General features: G+C 39.2%; 1 protein-coding gene across 2 annotated transcripts in view; it reads left to right on the forward strand.

Annotated features, from left to right (window-relative positions):
- The window catches only part of AFG1L (AFG1 like ATPase), a 197,409-nt gene that overhangs the window by 23,543 nt on the left and 156,540 nt on the right, over window positions 1–17,326 (forward strand). For both annotated transcript variants that reach the window (XM_045499208.1, XM_045499207.1), the window contains exon 3: window positions 9,476–9,699. In XM_045499208.1, the coding sequence (XP_045355164.1) occupies window positions 9,476–9,699 (224 nt within the window). The remainder of the gene's footprint in view (window positions 1–9,475; window positions 9,700–17,326) is intronic.

The following is a 17,326-nucleotide window of genomic DNA, read 5'->3' on the forward strand; positions in this document are numbered from 1 at the left end:
TAATTGTCATTACTCTAGTCCATGGCATACGGTGAGTGCTCAAAAAAAGTGAGCAGCTCTTAATAGATTTTCCTTCTAAAACTCTTAAATTTTGGTAATTCTTTAAAACAGTGGTTCTTAACCAGTTTTCACAAACTTGTTTGACAATCCAAAGGAGGCTATAGTATGTTCAGAGATCTTGCCTCAGAAAAAATACACAATTAACACATATACATACCCATAGTTTGTTTTTAATAGGCTCCCAGACCTCCCCACCCCCACCCCGGTCATGAACCATAAATTAAGACCTTGTTTAAAAAAGAACTGTGTGTTCTATAATAGCTCTTGTCAGGGCTATTGGTGACAGTTTGCCTTTTTCCAGTTTCTTTTATAATTGTGCTATGTAGTTGCCTCTTCTTTCTGCATTATATGCTACCATGTGCCATTAAAACCAGTGTAATTGTAGCTTAGTATTTATTAATGTAGTGAGATTAGTTAAGTGGAGTGTATTAGCTTGTAGACTGCAGAACTTCAGAATTGTTTTCTTCCAAATTGCTCTCCCTGCCAATAGTGCCCCAGCAAACAAACATGGTAAATATTCCCCAAACCTGTGGCATTTCCTGTAAGAAATGGGGCACGAAGTGACATGGGACAAGAAGGGCAAGGATTTTTTTGTAAGCCCAGGGAAAGTGGTCTTATTACAGGAAGCAGAGAGGCTGTGGTGGGCAGACTAAACAGATTTTCTGAGAAAAAGCTAAAACTACAAAGGAGATTGTGATGATGCCTGAATGCACTGAACCCAACCGCAGATCTGGGCAGTGCTGGCCATTAAGACACGCAGGCATTTTGAACTGGGAGGCAATAAGAGAAAGGGCCAAGTGATCCAGTTCTACGCTTCATCTTTTGTTTAATATGAAGACCATAGAATCCTGAGGTTATGTTCACTTAAAAAAAAAAAAAAAAAAAAAAAAGAAATCGGAATAATCACAAATTCACTCAAAGGTTGGGGAAACTTTTTTCCTGGGGTGGAGGGTGGGTAGAAATAATTGTTAAAATACTATCTAGGAAGTCATAAGCACTCAGACAGAAGGACATCATGATATTGACTAAGTCTTGTAGCATGTGAACTATGGAGCGTAGTGAGATCTTCTTAAAACATTTAAGAGAAAATGGTAAAATCAGGTACAAATTGAGGCATTAGAACAGTGCAGGCTTTATGGGCCTCTAAAATCTTCCATTTATGTTTGTAGATCGCTGTGTGGATCTTCAGAATGGCATTTTCCCACTGTCCATTTGGAGTACAATAAGACAAATTAATACAAATCAAAATAATATGGCAGCAGCATCCGATAATTTGTGTACACTGATGTAGTAACAGATTTAATTTAGTGCAGCTTTTGAGAAGTCTTTTGTGTTTCAATTTATACAGCTGCTCTCCAGGCCCAAGCTGGCCAATCTCTCAGCCTTGAGTGTCTTGTCTGATTCTCTCTCTCTTTTTTAGACGTTTTTTTCAATTTTAGGTTCACAGCAAAATTGAGAGGAAGGTACAGAGATTTCCCACATTCCCCCTTGCCCCCCACATGTATTGATGCCCCTATTATCAATATCCCTCACCAGAGTGGTGCATTTATAAGAACTGATGAACCCACATTGATTCATAATAATTACCTAAAGTCCATTTGGGTTCACTCTTAAACAATGGGCATGTATGTATGTATATATAAGGACATGTATCCATCATTATAGTATTATACAGAGTGTTTTCACCACCCTGAAAATCCTCTGTGCTCTGTCTATTCCCTCCTCCCTGCCTCCCCAACCCTTTGTCTACTATGGATCTTTTTATTGTCTCCATAGATTTGTCCTTTCCAGAATGTCATATAGTTAGAATATCTGACCTTACAATATGCAGCTGTTTCAAATTGGCTCTTTCCCTTAGTTATATGCATTTAAGTTTTGTCCATGTGTTTTCATGGCTTGATAGCTAATTTCTTTTTAGTGCTGAATAATATTCTGTTGTCTAGATGTACCAATTTATTTGGCCATTTGCCTATTGAGGGACATCTTGATTGCTTCCAAGTTATGGCAGCTATGAATACAGCTCCTGTGAACATCTGTATGCAGGTTTTGTGTGTGTGTGTGTGAATTTAAGTTTTCAATTCCTTTAGTTAAAAACCAGGGAACATGATTGCTAGATCATATGGTAACAGTAGGTTTAGTTTTGCACGAAACTGCCAAACAGTCTTCCCAAGTGGTTGTACCATTTTGTATTCCCACCAAGAATGAATGGGAATACATTCTTGCTCCATATCCTGGCCAGCATTTGTTAGTGTTCTGAATTTTGTCCATTCTAATAGGCGAATAGTGGTGTCTTATTATTATTTTGCTTTGCATTTCCCTGATGACATATGATGTGTAGATTTTTTCCTATGCTTCTTTGCCATCTGTATATTTTCTTTGGTGAGATGTCTTTGGCCCATTTTTAAATTGGATTGTTCTCTCGTTATGAGTTTTAAGAGTTCTTTGTATATTTTGTAGAACAGTCCTTTATCAGATGGGTCTTTTGCAAATATTTTCTCCTGTTCTGTCTCTTGTCTTCCAATGACACCATGGCATTGACTTTTGCAGAAGTTTTAAATTTTAATTGAAGTCCAGCTTATCAATTATTTCTTTCATGGATTGTGCCTTCAGTGTTGTATCTAAGAAGTCATCACCATAACTCAAGAGTATATAGGTTTCTTCTATGTCTTTTTTTTTTTTAATTTTTTTTTTAACGTTTATTTATTTTTGAGACAGAGAGAGACAGAGCAGGAATGGGGGAGGGTCAGAGAGAGGGAGACACAGAATCTGAAACAGGATCCAGGCTCTGAGCTGTCAGCACAGAGCCCGACGCGGGGCTCGAACTCACGGACCACGAGATCATGACCTGAGCCGAAAGTCAGCCGCTTAACCGATTGAGCCACCCAGGTGCCCCTCTATGTCTTTTTATAATTCTCCTATGTTACCTTCTAGGAATTTGATAGTTTTGTGTTTTACATTTAAGTCTGTGATCCATTTTGAGTTAATTTTTTGAGAAGGGTATATGGTCTTGTACATTTTTCTTGAGATTTCTTCTTTAACACATATGTTAGTTAGAAGTGTATTGTTTAATCTCCATATGTTTTAGAATTTTCCTGTTACTTTTCTGTTACTGATTTGTGGTTCAATGAGTTGTTGTCTAGAGCAGACGTTATATGATTTCAGGTCTTTTAACTTTGTTAAGATGTGTCTAATGGCCTAGAAGTAGTCTGTCTTGGTGAATGTTCCATGTGAGCTTGGGAAGAATGTGTATTCCCCTGTTGGATGAAGTATTCTATAAATGCCAGGGCAAGTTGATTGTTAATGTTGAGTTCAGTATGTTCTTACTGAGTTTTTTGCCTGCTGGATCTCTCCACTTCTGCTAGGGGGATGTTAGAATATCTGGCTATGATAGTGAATTCATCTATTTCTCCTTATATTTCTGTCAATTCTAGCATCCTATAGTTTAGTTTGATATTCTGCTATTAGGTGCATATGCATTAAGGATTGATTCTTCTTGGAGAACTGACTCTTTTATCATTATGTAATATAATGCCCTTATTTATCTCTGATAACTTTTCTTGCTTTGAAATCTGCTGTGTCTAAATTAATACAGCTACACCTGCTTTCTTTAGTGTTAGGGTATATATTTTTTGCCATTCATTTACTGTTAATCCATATGTCTTTATATTTAAAGTGAGTTTCTTGTAGACAACATATACTTGGGCCTTGTGTGTTTTGATCCACTCTGACCATCACTGTCTTTTAATTGATGCATTTATATCATTGATCTTCAAAGTGATTATTGATATAGTTGGATTAATATCTACGTGTTTGTTATCTTCTAGCTGTTGCCATTGTTCTTTGTTCTTGTTTTTGTTGACTTCTCTTTTTCTGTGTTTTGTGGTTTTAACTGAGTGTTTTATGATTCCATTTTCTCTTTCTTAGCCTGTCAGTTATATTTCTTTTTACATTTTGCAGTATACATTCACAGCTGATCCAAGTCCACTTTCAAATAACACTACACCACTTCAAAGGTAGTGCAAGGACCGTGTTATAATAACAAAATAATCCCAACTGCTCTCTTCTGTCCCTTGTATTATTGTTGGCATTTATTTCACTTATATGTAAGCATGCATAAACATATATATGACCTATGCCTAAGCATAAATGATTGAATACATTGTTGCTATTATTTTGAACAAATTGTTATGTGTTAAATCAATTAAGAATAAAGAAAGTAGGGGCGCCCAGGTGACTCAGTCGGTTGAGCGTCTTACTTTGGCTCAGGTCATGATCTCACATTTAATGGGTTCAAGCCCTGCATCAGGCTCTGTGCTGACAGCTCAGATTTAGAAGATTTAGAAGCCTAAGGGGATTTTTTCCTGTATTGACACTAAGAGCTTGGTTGAGCTCCTGGAGGTAAAATTCAGGAAAGTATGGGAGCCCCTCTATGCTGGTTACCCCTGGAGTTTTTAAATCTTGAGTTGTTCACATTGAGCTTCTAGCAATTTGTCAAATAAGTTCAGGTTTTCCTACCCTGGCACTGGTTCCTGGATGGTTTCCACTCGTGAGTCTCTGCTCTGGTTAGCGATTACTCCCTGTATTTGCCTGTCTTTCTCTTTAATCTTAGGGGCAGTTGTTTGCTCTGCATCCTCCCTTGTCCTATGGATCTGGGAAGAGATGTTGTTTTTTCAGTCTGCTTAGCTTTTTCATTGTTAGGATAGACTGGCAACTTTCAGGCTCCTTGCATGTGGAACTGGATAACTGCTATTTCTCTTTTTATGCCTGCTAACTAGCTGAAGTGATGTCTTATCTTCAGTGTGCCTTGGTTCTCTTTTTTGAAAAATGCAGGTGAAGTATATATACTACTAAATAAAGATGTTAGGCTAGTGAAAAATCAGAAGCAAAGAACTTAAGCCTCTCTATGGACCAAGAGAAACAACGTACTTTGCCCACAGTCCTGATCTTTCTAATGACTACCTTTAAAAATCAGATATTTTATGATTGTGAAAAGGAATATGAAGACTGAAGAGTAGCTCCTGGGTTTGGCAATAGTAGGCCTTGGGTGAATTTAGCAGCACCTGTCTCAGTAGAAGCTTGACCACAATGGGTTGAGAATTGAGCAAGATGTGAGGTAGTGGCCAGAAGAAGTAAAGGTAATCAAGTGGTTTGGCTTGTGAAGGAAAGGAGGAAGAACAGATGTCTTATGACTGGTTTTGTTGTTAGTATATAATTTGAAGATAAGAAAGGGTTGAATCGGTATGAAAAAGCTGGTAGAGAGGGGAAGGTTGATGATATAATACAGAGGTGGTTAGTGAAGAGAATGACATCTCTGGAAAGGTAGGAAGGGAGGGGATTCAAGAAATATTTCATAAGCACCAGTTATGCCCCAGGCACTGTTCACTGGGGAATATACAGCATTAAACAAAACAATAAAGATTCCTGTCCTCAAAGAGCATATACCCTGGGGGGAAACAAACAAACAAACACACACACACTCTGGGTGGGGAAGGCAGACAGAAAACAAAAAGGTAAATAAGTATAATATATGGCATTTAATATAACTAAATCTAGTAGTTCTTGGCACATATTTAGGTCACATACATATAGTAAAATATTATGAAAAATACCAGAGTATGTCATGCATATTTTTCTTTTTAAACCATTTATACTCTTACTAAATGTCTTATTTCATGAAAATTGTTTTTCAGTTATTTATACATGAGTGAATATTGGATCATGATTAAAGAGGGTTCAAAAATTTGAAAGCCTCTGATTAGAGAACAAGGAGGCATTAATATCCTTGATGGAATGAGAAACAACTCTTAGGCTAAGGAAAGAGAAAAGGATGGGGTAAATACAGGTGAGTTTGGAGGTTTTGGTGGTAGGAAGCTGAGGGACTTTGAAGGGTGGTGAGGTTCTGTGAGGGAGAGATTAGGCTGGCAGAGGCTGGAAGAGAAGGATGTCCAGCCAGGGAATCTGTATGAACAAAGGCACTATGAAATGAAAGAATGGATTTGAGATGTGCCGAGTAATCCACTTGACTAGAAGACAACTCCCATTACTGAATCTCCCTTTGCATTTTCCATTTAACCAGCTTCCAGACATTTCTACTACTGCCCGTCCCAATTTAGGCCTCTATTATTTCCCACCCAGAATAGTTTCGTAACCAGTTTCTCTGTACCCAGATTTCTTTCACTTGCTAGTGCCAGTTGATCTGATACATTACTGCTGCATTTTTTTTTGCCCCTCCACCCCCACTTAAAATTAAAAAAAAAAAAGCAACCTTGATATTCTCTATTACCCTGTTACCCATTACATGTGTTGGATGCTCAATCGTTTCTTGTATCAGTGGATGCCTCTTGGAGAGTAGAAGGAGAGTAGTCTGGAAATGCAGACTGGGGCCCTGTTCTGGATTTCTCAAACCCCAGAACGAGGATACTGTGTTTGGGGATTCCCAAGACTACCTCCAGGTTTGGTGACTTGCTGGGAGAATTCACAAGACTCAGCATATAGTTGTGCTCACGGCTGTGATTTATTACAGTAAAAGGATACAGACACAGTACAGCAAAGGGGAAAGGCACGCAGGGCAAAATCTGGAAGAAATTAGGTGCAAGCTTCCAAGAGTCTTCTCCCAGTGGAGTCACATAAGACATACTTGGTTTCTCCAGTAATGAATTGTGACAACAGATATGAAATGTTGTCTGTTAGGGAAGCCCCATAGAGACTCAATGCTTAGGGTGGAGTGGGGACGGTCACATAGCTACTTATTGCATAGCATGTACTAACATTCTATGTGCGTAGAAGGAAACTAGGTGTTCAGCATAAGCCACGTTGCTTATACATGGTATAAACGGTTCAGGCACAGTGAGTCACTCTTTCCATTTCTGGGAATGGTGGGAACCCTCTTGGAATCCAAGTTCCCAGCCAAGGGCCCACCGTGTAAGCAGACCTTTCCAAGGACAGTAATCTCAGGCCTGCTGTGCTCACTCTTTTCTGTACACTGTTTGTACTTAATGTGATTCTATAAGGTGGAAAAGTGGTTTCAGGGCTGCTTTAGGAATGGGGGTGGTACAGTTATAGAAATAAAGGAGATGTGAAGAGGGTGGGATTTTGTGCTCCCCTCCCACTTTTCTCTTTAATAAATTTAGGATTCCATGGAATGTTTTGTATGTAAAAAAAACAAAAACAAAAAAAAACAACCCACAACACTGCTGTTAAAATTATGTTTGAAAACCATCCTTTAAACAAGGAGATGGATTTCAAGGTAAATATTGATAAAATCACATTTGGATTTTAGCAAGATCATTTCTATAGTTGATGGAAGATAATTTAGAGATTGTGGTAAATTTGGGGGCAGTGGAGGTGATCAGAGGCAGGGAGGCCAAGCCAGAGATCATGAGAGTCCCAGCTAGGGTGGTGATATGAGGAAGAGTGGGAGGGGATGGATTAGAGTATTTGCCATATAAAAGGAGTAGTATGGACGGATGATTGGCTGAGGACCTGGTTGAAGAGCAAGATAGAAGTTTTTTATTCTTTTCCATAAAAATCCAGTAGGTGGTCCGGAGCTGATTTGGCAGCTTAACATTGTTGGAGAACTTTGCTCTGCTTTGCTCAGCATTCTGCGGGCCTCTCCTTGCCAGGTTGGCTTTTCCAGCTGCAGCCCCTATACTTACATGCCAGTTAGAAAAAGGGGAGGGGGAGTAGGAGCGGTTTGCCCTTTCTCTGTAAGGGCATGCACCAGAGCTGCTTGTTTCAGGTTACATCCCATTGGTTAGAAACGGTCCTATGGCTGTGCCTGGCTGCTTGAGAGGCCAGAAATGGGTTATTTAACTGGGCAGCCTTGTACCCAGCTAAAACTTTTATTCAGAAAGGAAGAACAGCTGTTAGAAGACAGCCCTGCCCTATCTCCAACATTCGTGATTTGTTTAGAATCTTTTTTTCCTCTCTTGGGAAAAAGATGGAAATAACCTTGACTGTTCATTTTTTCCCCAAGGTAAGTAATTTTCATGTTACTGAAACAAAGGAAACATGGTATTCAATGAAAGGAGAACAACACTCACAGTGTGTCTTTGCAAAAGTTTTGTCAGACTCAAAGATGGGCACAGCCCTATCTAAAAATGTGCCAGGTTGCTGCTGTTTATTGTTGCTTTTACAAAATAGGGAGAGAGATAGTCAATATTATAACTTTGTATGGTGATGGGTGGTGACCATCTATTGTGGTGAGCATTGCATGAGGTATAGAATTATTGAATCACTATGTTGTCCACTTGAAACTAATATAACATTGTATCTCAATTATACTTCAGTAAAAGAATAAATAAAAATAGAAAGGGAGTTTCTGCTCACTGAAACCTGCCCCAGATAAGAAATAGTTATGACTGATCTTGCCACAGACAGTCATTTCTCTCCCAGGAGAAGCTAAAAAAAGGATCAGAAAACCTCACTGCTTTGAAACAGACACTCTATTGTGTTTCACCTCTTTGTGTCCAACTTAAAAGTTGTGGAAAAGGGAAGGAATCTTATAAGCAGAGGGCTGAAATCAATGTGGTAATATATGAATGCTCTGTGGTTTTGGAGAATAAAGAATAAAGGGGCAGTAGAAAACACTTTGTGACTAGTCTCTGCGTCTCTGCCTTGGTACTCAAGAGCCAGAATTAGGCCTAATTCAGAGGGGCCAGCCCTGCTGCGGGGAAGGATCTGATGAACCGAAGTGGCTTGTTTAATGGAATAGAGATAAAGCAGAGACTCTGTGGCAGGTTAGGTTTTTAGAAGAGGGGTTACAGTGATAGCTTATAAGGTTTGCAGTTTATTCCTTTTTATTTTATTGTTTTAAATTTTTTTTAATGTTTATTTATTTTTGAGAGAGGGAGAGACAAGAATGTGAGTGGGGCCAGGGCAAAGAGAGAGGGAGACACAGAATTCAAAGCAGGCTCCAGGCTCTGAGCTGTCAGCACAGAGCCAGACATGGGGCTTGAGTCCATGAACCGTGAGATCACAACCTGAACCAAAGTCGGATGCTTAACCGACTGAGCCACCCAGGTGCCCCTATTTTAGTTTTTTAAATGTTTACTTATTTTGAGAGAAAGGGTGTGAGCAGGGGAGGGGCAGGAAGAGAGAGAATCCCAAGCAGGCTCTACGCTAGCAGCTCAGGGGCCCCATCTTGCAAACTGTGAGATCATGACTTGAGCCAAAATGAAGAGTTGGACGCTTAACTTACTGAGCCACCCAGGTGCCCCTACTCGTTTTTATTAAAAGGAGATGATTATATTTATTGAACAGAATGTGTTTTAATCAAAATGAGATTTACAATAACTGCTCACATATACATACTTGTAACAGAAAGGTTTTAATGTGACCATTAAGAGACCTGTGGAGTACTATGAAATACTTTCCTTTAAGAAAGTCTAAAGTTGTATATATTTTTTGTTTATAGCCTATACAGTTCAGACACCTGAGATTATGTCTCCAACTGCGACTACAGAGGTTTATTCAAAAGCTTTGGCTGTTTGCCATGGACCACTGGACCACTATGACTTTCTGATCAAAGCTCATGAGCTAAAGGATGATGAACATCAAAGAAGAGTCATACAGTGTTTGCAGAAATTACACGAGGACCTTAAAGGATATGATATAGAGGCAGGAGGTCTTTTTTCAAAGGTAAGATTTGTGTGATATTAAAGATCAAACAGTTAAAAGTGTAGGCATTTTATAAAATGGATTAAGTGCAGTTAGTACAATCATTAAACCGCTTCAAGATTTCTCACCAGTTCCTTTAAACAAGCTCTGTTGGATCTCCATTCCTGATCTCTTGATGCTCCATAGCTTTCTTTTACCTTTGCTGGGGCGGGGCGGGGGGGGGGGGGATTCAGATAGCTTCATATTTAAGTAATGACTGATGCAGTCTAGTCCAAATGACAGCTGTGCAATTCAAACACTTCCCCTGTCTCTAGCTCAGGCCTGTCCCAGGATCAGCAGTGCAGAAGGCGGAGTGATTTGTTCTTCCCCCTCCCCTCCTCCTCCTTTCTCTGCTTGCCTGGCTTCTCCAGGGTCAGGATGAGAGGGAAGGAAGATTAGAGAAAAACAGTGGAGTCTTCAGTGACCAGTTAAAAGCTTTTGGTGTGGTAGACACTGACATGCTAGATCTTTGTTGAGGGGCACAATGGGGGGTTCTTTTGGCCCCTGGGGGGACCTCCCCACTGCTCCATTTTTGGATCTCTTAGGACTCTAGTTGAATACCTTGCAACACTGCTTTCTGCTGCCTCCCCTTGCCTTTACACTTGACCTTCTTGAGTAGGCTCCTTTCAGGACAGCTCTAGCCAGGACACCTTTTATGGTGTCCACTTAGGCCACAGGGAGAATAACATCTCCTTTCTCTAATCCATACTCCAGCGTCAGTAACCCTCCTGGGAACACGTGTCAAGTATTTCCATGAACACTTCAATAGCCTGCTTTGGTAACTGCCTGTGGATTTCCTCACCTAAACAAGCATCCAGCTGAGGAGGGGGATATCCTCTTGTTATATGCTCAATCCTGGTCTTTTTGGATGCTTCTCTTGGGACTACCTGCTCTTAGCATGAGGTTTATCTGGGGGAAATAGATGCCATAGCATTCCTTACTTAGCTAACAGCTTTCTACCTTGATTACTTCAGTTACACTTTGTTTTTAGGAATATTTTTGCCTTTTGTTTTTCTTTTTGAAGTAATTCCTGCATGGGTATGACTAATACTCTCTTTAGAATGTAGGGAAACTTGTTTCTCCTTGTCCTTAGCTTTGAGCTTTTGCTGAAATTCTGAACCAACAGGAAAACTCTCATTCCTTATTCCATTATAATGTTTATTTACTTTTGAGAGAGAGACAGAGACAAAGCATGAGCAGGGGAGGGGCAGAGAGAGAGGGAGACACAGAATCCAAAGCAGGCTCCAGGCTCTGAGCTGTCAGTGCAGAGCCTGACACGGGGCTCGAACCCACAAACTGTGAGATCATGACCTGAGTCAAAGTTGGATGCTTAACCAACTGAGCCACCCAAGCACCCTTTTTTTTTTTCCTTTAAGTGTTTATTTATTTATTTTGAGAGAGACCGAGAGAGTGGGGGAGGGGCAGAGAAAGAGAGGGAGAGAGAGAATCAATCTCAAGCAGTCTCCGAGCAATCAGTCTGGAGCCTGATGCAGGGATAGATCTCACAAACTGCGAGATCATGACCTGAGCCGAAGTGGGACGCTTAAACAACTGAGCCACCCAGGCGCCCCTCCTTATCCCATTATAGAAGCCATTGTCATCAGCAGTGTCATCTTCAAATTATGAGAGATATTAATAGTAATAAGAATTAGAGTATGGCTCAACCAGAGAAACTAGTTTTCTTTTAACTGACTGGCCAAACCATCTTCCCCTGACCAACACAAATATTCTATTATCATGAGGCCTTTAGAGAAAGGTTCAGTATAACACATGTTAGTAGTACTTTATTTAAAAACTCTAGGGGCGTCTGGGTGGTGTAGTTGGTTAAGCATCTGACTCTTGATCTTGACTCAGGTCATGATCTCATGGTTCGTGAGTTTGAACCCCACATCGGGCTCTGTGCTGATGGTGGAGAGCCTGCTTTGGATTCTGTCTCTCCTTCTCTCTGCCCCTCCCCTGCTTGTGCGCACACACACACACACACACACACACTCTCTCTCTCTCTCTCTCTCTCTCTCTCTCAAATAAATTTAATAAAATGTGTAATCAAAGTAATTTTACTTAAAAAAGTCTTTAGAGTATACTTAGTTTTATTTTTATGGAAAGTAAAAGGCTGTCATCGTGTAAATGTCTTTTGGTTAAATGGAGTAGGGATTCATTTAGGTTACAGAAAGAAATGGAGATTTAGAGCAAGACTACATATGCAAATAACAATGAAGGGCATCTCCCTCATACGGCCAGGTCTCAGCCGGCTTTACATCAGTGGCTCGGAAAGCGGCCAACTTGCCGATTCTTCCTCCAGTCCTCTGCCGTTCATGTCATTGACTTACTTTGTTGTTCCTTTCCCCCGTGTCCATTTCCATTTCTGTTTGTTCTACCAGCTTATTAACTCTCTTCCTGTATCAGTGGTTTAAATTCCTGGGTAAGAACCTGATAGGACATCCAATCACTTTATCCCTGTTTGGACAGAGCTTTCATACCGGGTTTTTCAGAGGCCACCAGCCAGTGTACAGATCATATCTCTGCCTAAGGTACCATCCAGGGCTCCCATAAGTGTGGTGATTTCCCCCTAGAAGTAGACTGTGAGTGTGGTGGCCACTATGATTGGCCAGTCCAGCACAGTGGTTATAGGAAGTAATAATGAGTTATCCCTTTAGACGGCCACCCCTTCTTTTTCCAATATTTCCAAAAGTCTATAGGTGAGTAGTAAAGAACTAAAAAGTTTGGAAAATGTAGACTGCTTATGTACTGTGCACCTAATTATAGTTTGTAATACAGATGGTCTTCCAAATAAAATATTGGCGTAGTTACGTGTCATAGCCAGGAAACAGGATGTTTTACTTAACTGGGTTTTTGGCTATCTGAGAGTTAAATTGCTTTCATGAATGTTCTATTTTGTTCTGTTTCTAGTCCTTTCTCTCCCTTTTAGAAATACAGTCCTTTTTTTTCCTCCTCCCCATTCTGTATCATCCTTGGGGCTCAACTTACTGTGAGTGGTGAACTCACATCCAGTGAAAAGTGTCCTTTAATCATTAAAGTATCTGGTTGCCAATGCAACATGGTTTTTTTTTTTTTTTCCTTTAAAATTGTTGTTTGGCTCTTTTTAGGGGTATTCTCCCACATTTTGTCTTTTGATTTCTGAATTGGAAGTGATGCGTCTGCCTAGTAAATTGATAGCTATTTAGCAATAAGTAAATGTAATATTTAGTATATAGGATCCTTGGTTTTAAGGTATAGTTGTAATCTTATAGAAGTAAGAGATTAGACATCTCGGTAGTTTTAAACACATCTACTGAAATCTTATATTTGTTAAATCCTAATGCATCCGTGAATAGTCTTTTGTAGACAAATCAACATCTCTTTGTGATGGTATTTGTTCTGTAGTTCCTTAAGCTTGCCGAATCTTTAACATTGAAAAAGACCCCAACATCTAACATAATTTGAATAAAACATATATAAAAGCTTTAGTTTTTTTTTGTTTTTTGTTTTTTTTAAAGAGCTAGAAGTTTATTGAATAGAGGAGACGGGGTTCTTCACCTTCAGACCACACCAGGGAGCTGCCCTGGCCAAGACCTTCAGGTGTCTGAGGAGTACTAGGGTTACACCACCAAAGACCCGAAGAGAGGAAGGAGAGGGAAGGTAGGATCCCTCCGAAGGGCAAGAGAGGAAATTCCTCACCTTTCTGGGCAAGGGCAGTCTGGCTGGTTCCCTCTGGGGCTTTGGATCCTCATTGAGGAGTAACATCAGCCCAAGGTCCAGTTTTTACAGACAGTATGTCTTTCTCTGACTGACTTTTTTCGTTTAGCGTAATACACTCTGGCTCCATCCAGGTCATTGCAAATGGCAAGATTTTATTCTTTTTTTATGGCTGAGTAATGTCCTATTGTGTATATACATATCGCATCTTCTTTATCCATTCATCAGTTGAGGGACATTTGGGCTCATCCGGGTGCCTGTATCCCTTTGAATCAGTGTTTTTGTATCCTTTGGGTAAATACTTAGTAGTGCAATTGCTGAGTCATAGAGTAGTTCTATTTTTAACTTTTTGAGGAACCTCCATACAATTTTCCAGAGTGGTCGCACCAGTTTGCATTCCACCAGCAGTGTAGGAGGGTTCCCCTTTCTCAGCATCTTATGACACCTGTTGTTTCTTTTATTGTTAATTTTAGCTATTCTGACAGGTGTAAGGTGGTATTGTTGTGGTTTGATTTGTATTTTCCTGATGATGAGTGATCTTTTCATGTGTATGTTAGCCATCTATATGTCTTTTATGGACAAATGTCTATTCGTGTTGTCTGTCCATTTCTTAACTGGATTATTTGTTTTTTGGGGGTTGAATTGTAGAAGTTCTTTATGTACTTTGGAAACTAACCCTTTATTGGATATGCCATTAGCAACTATCTTCTCTCATTCTGTATGTTGCCTTTAGTTTTGTTGATTGTTTCTTTTGCTGTGCAGATGCTTTTTATTTTGATGAAGTACCAATAGTTATTTTTGCCTTTGTTTCCCTTGCCTTAGGAGACATATCTAGTAAGAAGTTGCCACAGCTGATGTCAAAGAGGTTACTGCCTGTGTCCTCCTTTAGAATTTTAATGGTTCCCTGTCTTACATTTAGGTCTTGAATCCATTTTGAATTTATTGTGTATAGTGTAAGAAAGCGGTCCAGTTTCATTCTTTTGCATGCTGCTGTGCAAATTTCCTAGCATTATTTGTTGAAGAGACTGTCTTTTTTCCATTGGATTCCTTCTTTGTTGAAGATTAATTGACCACATAGTTGGAGACCTATTTCTTCTAAAAATAAGCACTGATATGCCAAGAAGAAGGAAAATTTGGGCTACTAGGTTTTTTTAGTGAAAGGAGAACTTTAATTATAAACTTGTTGATTTTGGAAAGTAGGATTTATGATTTTATTTTTCTTCTAAGCTTATTGAGAAATTTTTGACATTTAGCTTAGGAAAGTTCAAGGGGTACAATGTGATGATTTGATACTCATGTATTACAAAAGATTACCACAATGAAATTAGTTAATATCACCATCCCCTCACATAATTACCATTTTATTTTTGTGATAAACCATTTAAGATCTACTGTCTTAACTAATTTTGGGTATATAATACAGTATTATTAATTTTAGTCACCATGCTGTACATTAGATCCCCAGAACTTATCCTATAGCTGGTGGTTTGTACTCTTGGACCAGTATTTTGCCATTTCCCCCAGGCCCCAGCCCCTGGTAACCACCATTTTACAAATTTGGGTTTTTTAGAATTCTACATATAAGTGGGAAAATACAGCATTTGTCTTTCTCTGTGTGACTTTTTTCACTTGGCTATATGAGTATTTGGTTTTTGTTTTTAATGTAAGCTCTACACTCATCATGGGGCTGGAACTCACAACCCCGAGATCAGGACTCACATGTTCTACCATCTGAGCCATCCAAGTGCCCCTGGGCATTTGTTTTTAATGCAGATATTTAAACGTTCATTATAGTGGACTTTTTTTTTCATTGTACTCCTAAGAAACTTGCTGTAAAGCTAAACTATAATATTAAATGCATCTGAATTATTGATGAGAAAAAAAACTGGTGGCAGTGTATTAGGCTGCTTTGATGTACCTGTATAACAATGTTTTCTGTATTAAAAATTTGAAAAAGTTATGAGCAGATGACCATTATATAGAAGCAACAAACTATGAAAAATGAGCATTTATGAACACTTTACCTTTGTTACCAAATAAAACTTACAACCAGGTTAATCTGACACATTTAATGTATGCATAATTGTTATTGTGCTGTGAGGTAATTAGGCATAAATGGTAAGTAGTTCATGTAAATCACTATAATTAGAATTACTTTTACACAGCCAAATCAAGCATTTCTAGAGTCAGGGAGGGAGAGAATTAAATAGAGTGTGGAGCTACTGTGAACATCTCTGTTTCCATTAATCAGGGGTATACAGGCAGCCAGGTTTTTTCATCTCTTGGGAGGCGACATCATAGCCTAAGAGACCTGGGAATAGGAGTGGAAGGCACGGTATTCCTTTCCTTTTCCTCCTGCTCTCTACAAAATAATTTTCAGCTTTTCCCTAATGAGAAATTATTTCAACTTCGTCTTACATCCTATCATCTTTTATTTGGATACTTGTTCTTACCCTCCTAAGAACAATGCATAGATTGCGTAGAAAAGACCTGTCCTGCCTTGAAAGCCAGCTAATCTCAGGTCTTGATGCTTTTCTTGTTCTGGCTTCTGGTACCTGGAGGCTATGAGCAGGATACCTGGAATGCTGGGCTGTAGCCTTTCCTCGTAGGGGATGTGGGAGCCCTACTTGTCTGAATCCAAGACTAGGCTATTTGCTGCTTTTCCTCAGTTCTTCCCTTCTCTCTTCCACCTAAGGGAGTGAATACTTATTCTCTCCATTCTTCTTAGAACCAGCATTTCCTATAGGTAAAATGGGTTGAACAGCATGATTTGGTTAAATTTTCTCTGATCCCTTCATTTATTAGAAAACCATAAACAACCTTGAATACAAAATGGGCAACATCTGTAGCTATATACAGCTTTATTGAAGACCAGGAATATTTTTATTTTTTTACTTTTTAAAAAATATGTAACATTTTTATTTATTTTTGAGAGAGAGAGACAGGGTACAAGTGGTGGAGAGAGAGAGGGAGACACAGAATCCAAAGCAGGCTCTAGGCTCCCAGCTGTCAGCACAGAACCCAGTGTGGGGCTTGAACCCACGAACTGCAAGATCATGACCTGAGCCGAAGTCAGATGCTCAACCGATTGAGCCACCCAGGTGCCCCAGGAATAATTTTTGAATGAATGTTTCTTGTATCAAATTTTCTGAAAGCTGTAGCAAAATTATGTCCTAACCCAATGTTGGTATTGTCTGTAAGAAGTAAGATCAGGAGTCAGACCATATTGTTTTTTGAGAACTAACATATCCCAGACTCATTTAAAATCTGAAATTTGAGAAACAGAGTGTAATAGGCCTGTTTCCATCTACAGAATAATTAACCAGTGCATTCAGTTTTATTTTCTAAGGTGAAATTATGCCATCAACATAGATGAGAATATCTTTAATAAGTTCCTTTGAATGAATTTAAAGGAAAGGATATAGCCCTACTTCATAATGTTGATGATTGGAATGCTTTCTGTCTTTATCAACCAAAGCTGACTACTTTGGTTATGGAAGCAAAATTACATAGGCCATAAAGAGGAATCAGTACTGTGGAATCTATGCTGAGATTATAGTCAGATCTCTAGATCACAGGTTGGCAATTATTTATTTATTTACTTATTTGGCAAATATTTTAGGCTTTGGGAACTGTATGACCTCTCTCCCAATTACTTGGCTCTGCTGTAGTCAAAGCAGCCACAGAAATACATAAATAAATGTACTTTAACAAATACTTATTTACAAAAACAGGCGTCAGGCTGAGTTTAGCCCACAGGTCATAACTTGCTGACTCCTGCTCTAAATGAGTGATACCTGAGCAGATTTGATGGCTGGTGGGAGACCACTCATTATATTCACAATTCTACTTAAACTGTACTTAGTCTAGCTTTTCAGTCTGATTTCCCATTACCTCTCTTTATATATACCTG

This window comes from Leopardus geoffroyi, chromosome B2 (assembly GCF_018350155.1).
Source record: "Leopardus geoffroyi isolate Oge1 chromosome B2, O.geoffroyi_Oge1_pat1.0, whole genome shotgun sequence".
In the NCBI taxonomy this organism is placed as follows: Eukaryota; Metazoa; Chordata; class Mammalia; order Carnivora; family Felidae; genus Leopardus; species Leopardus geoffroyi.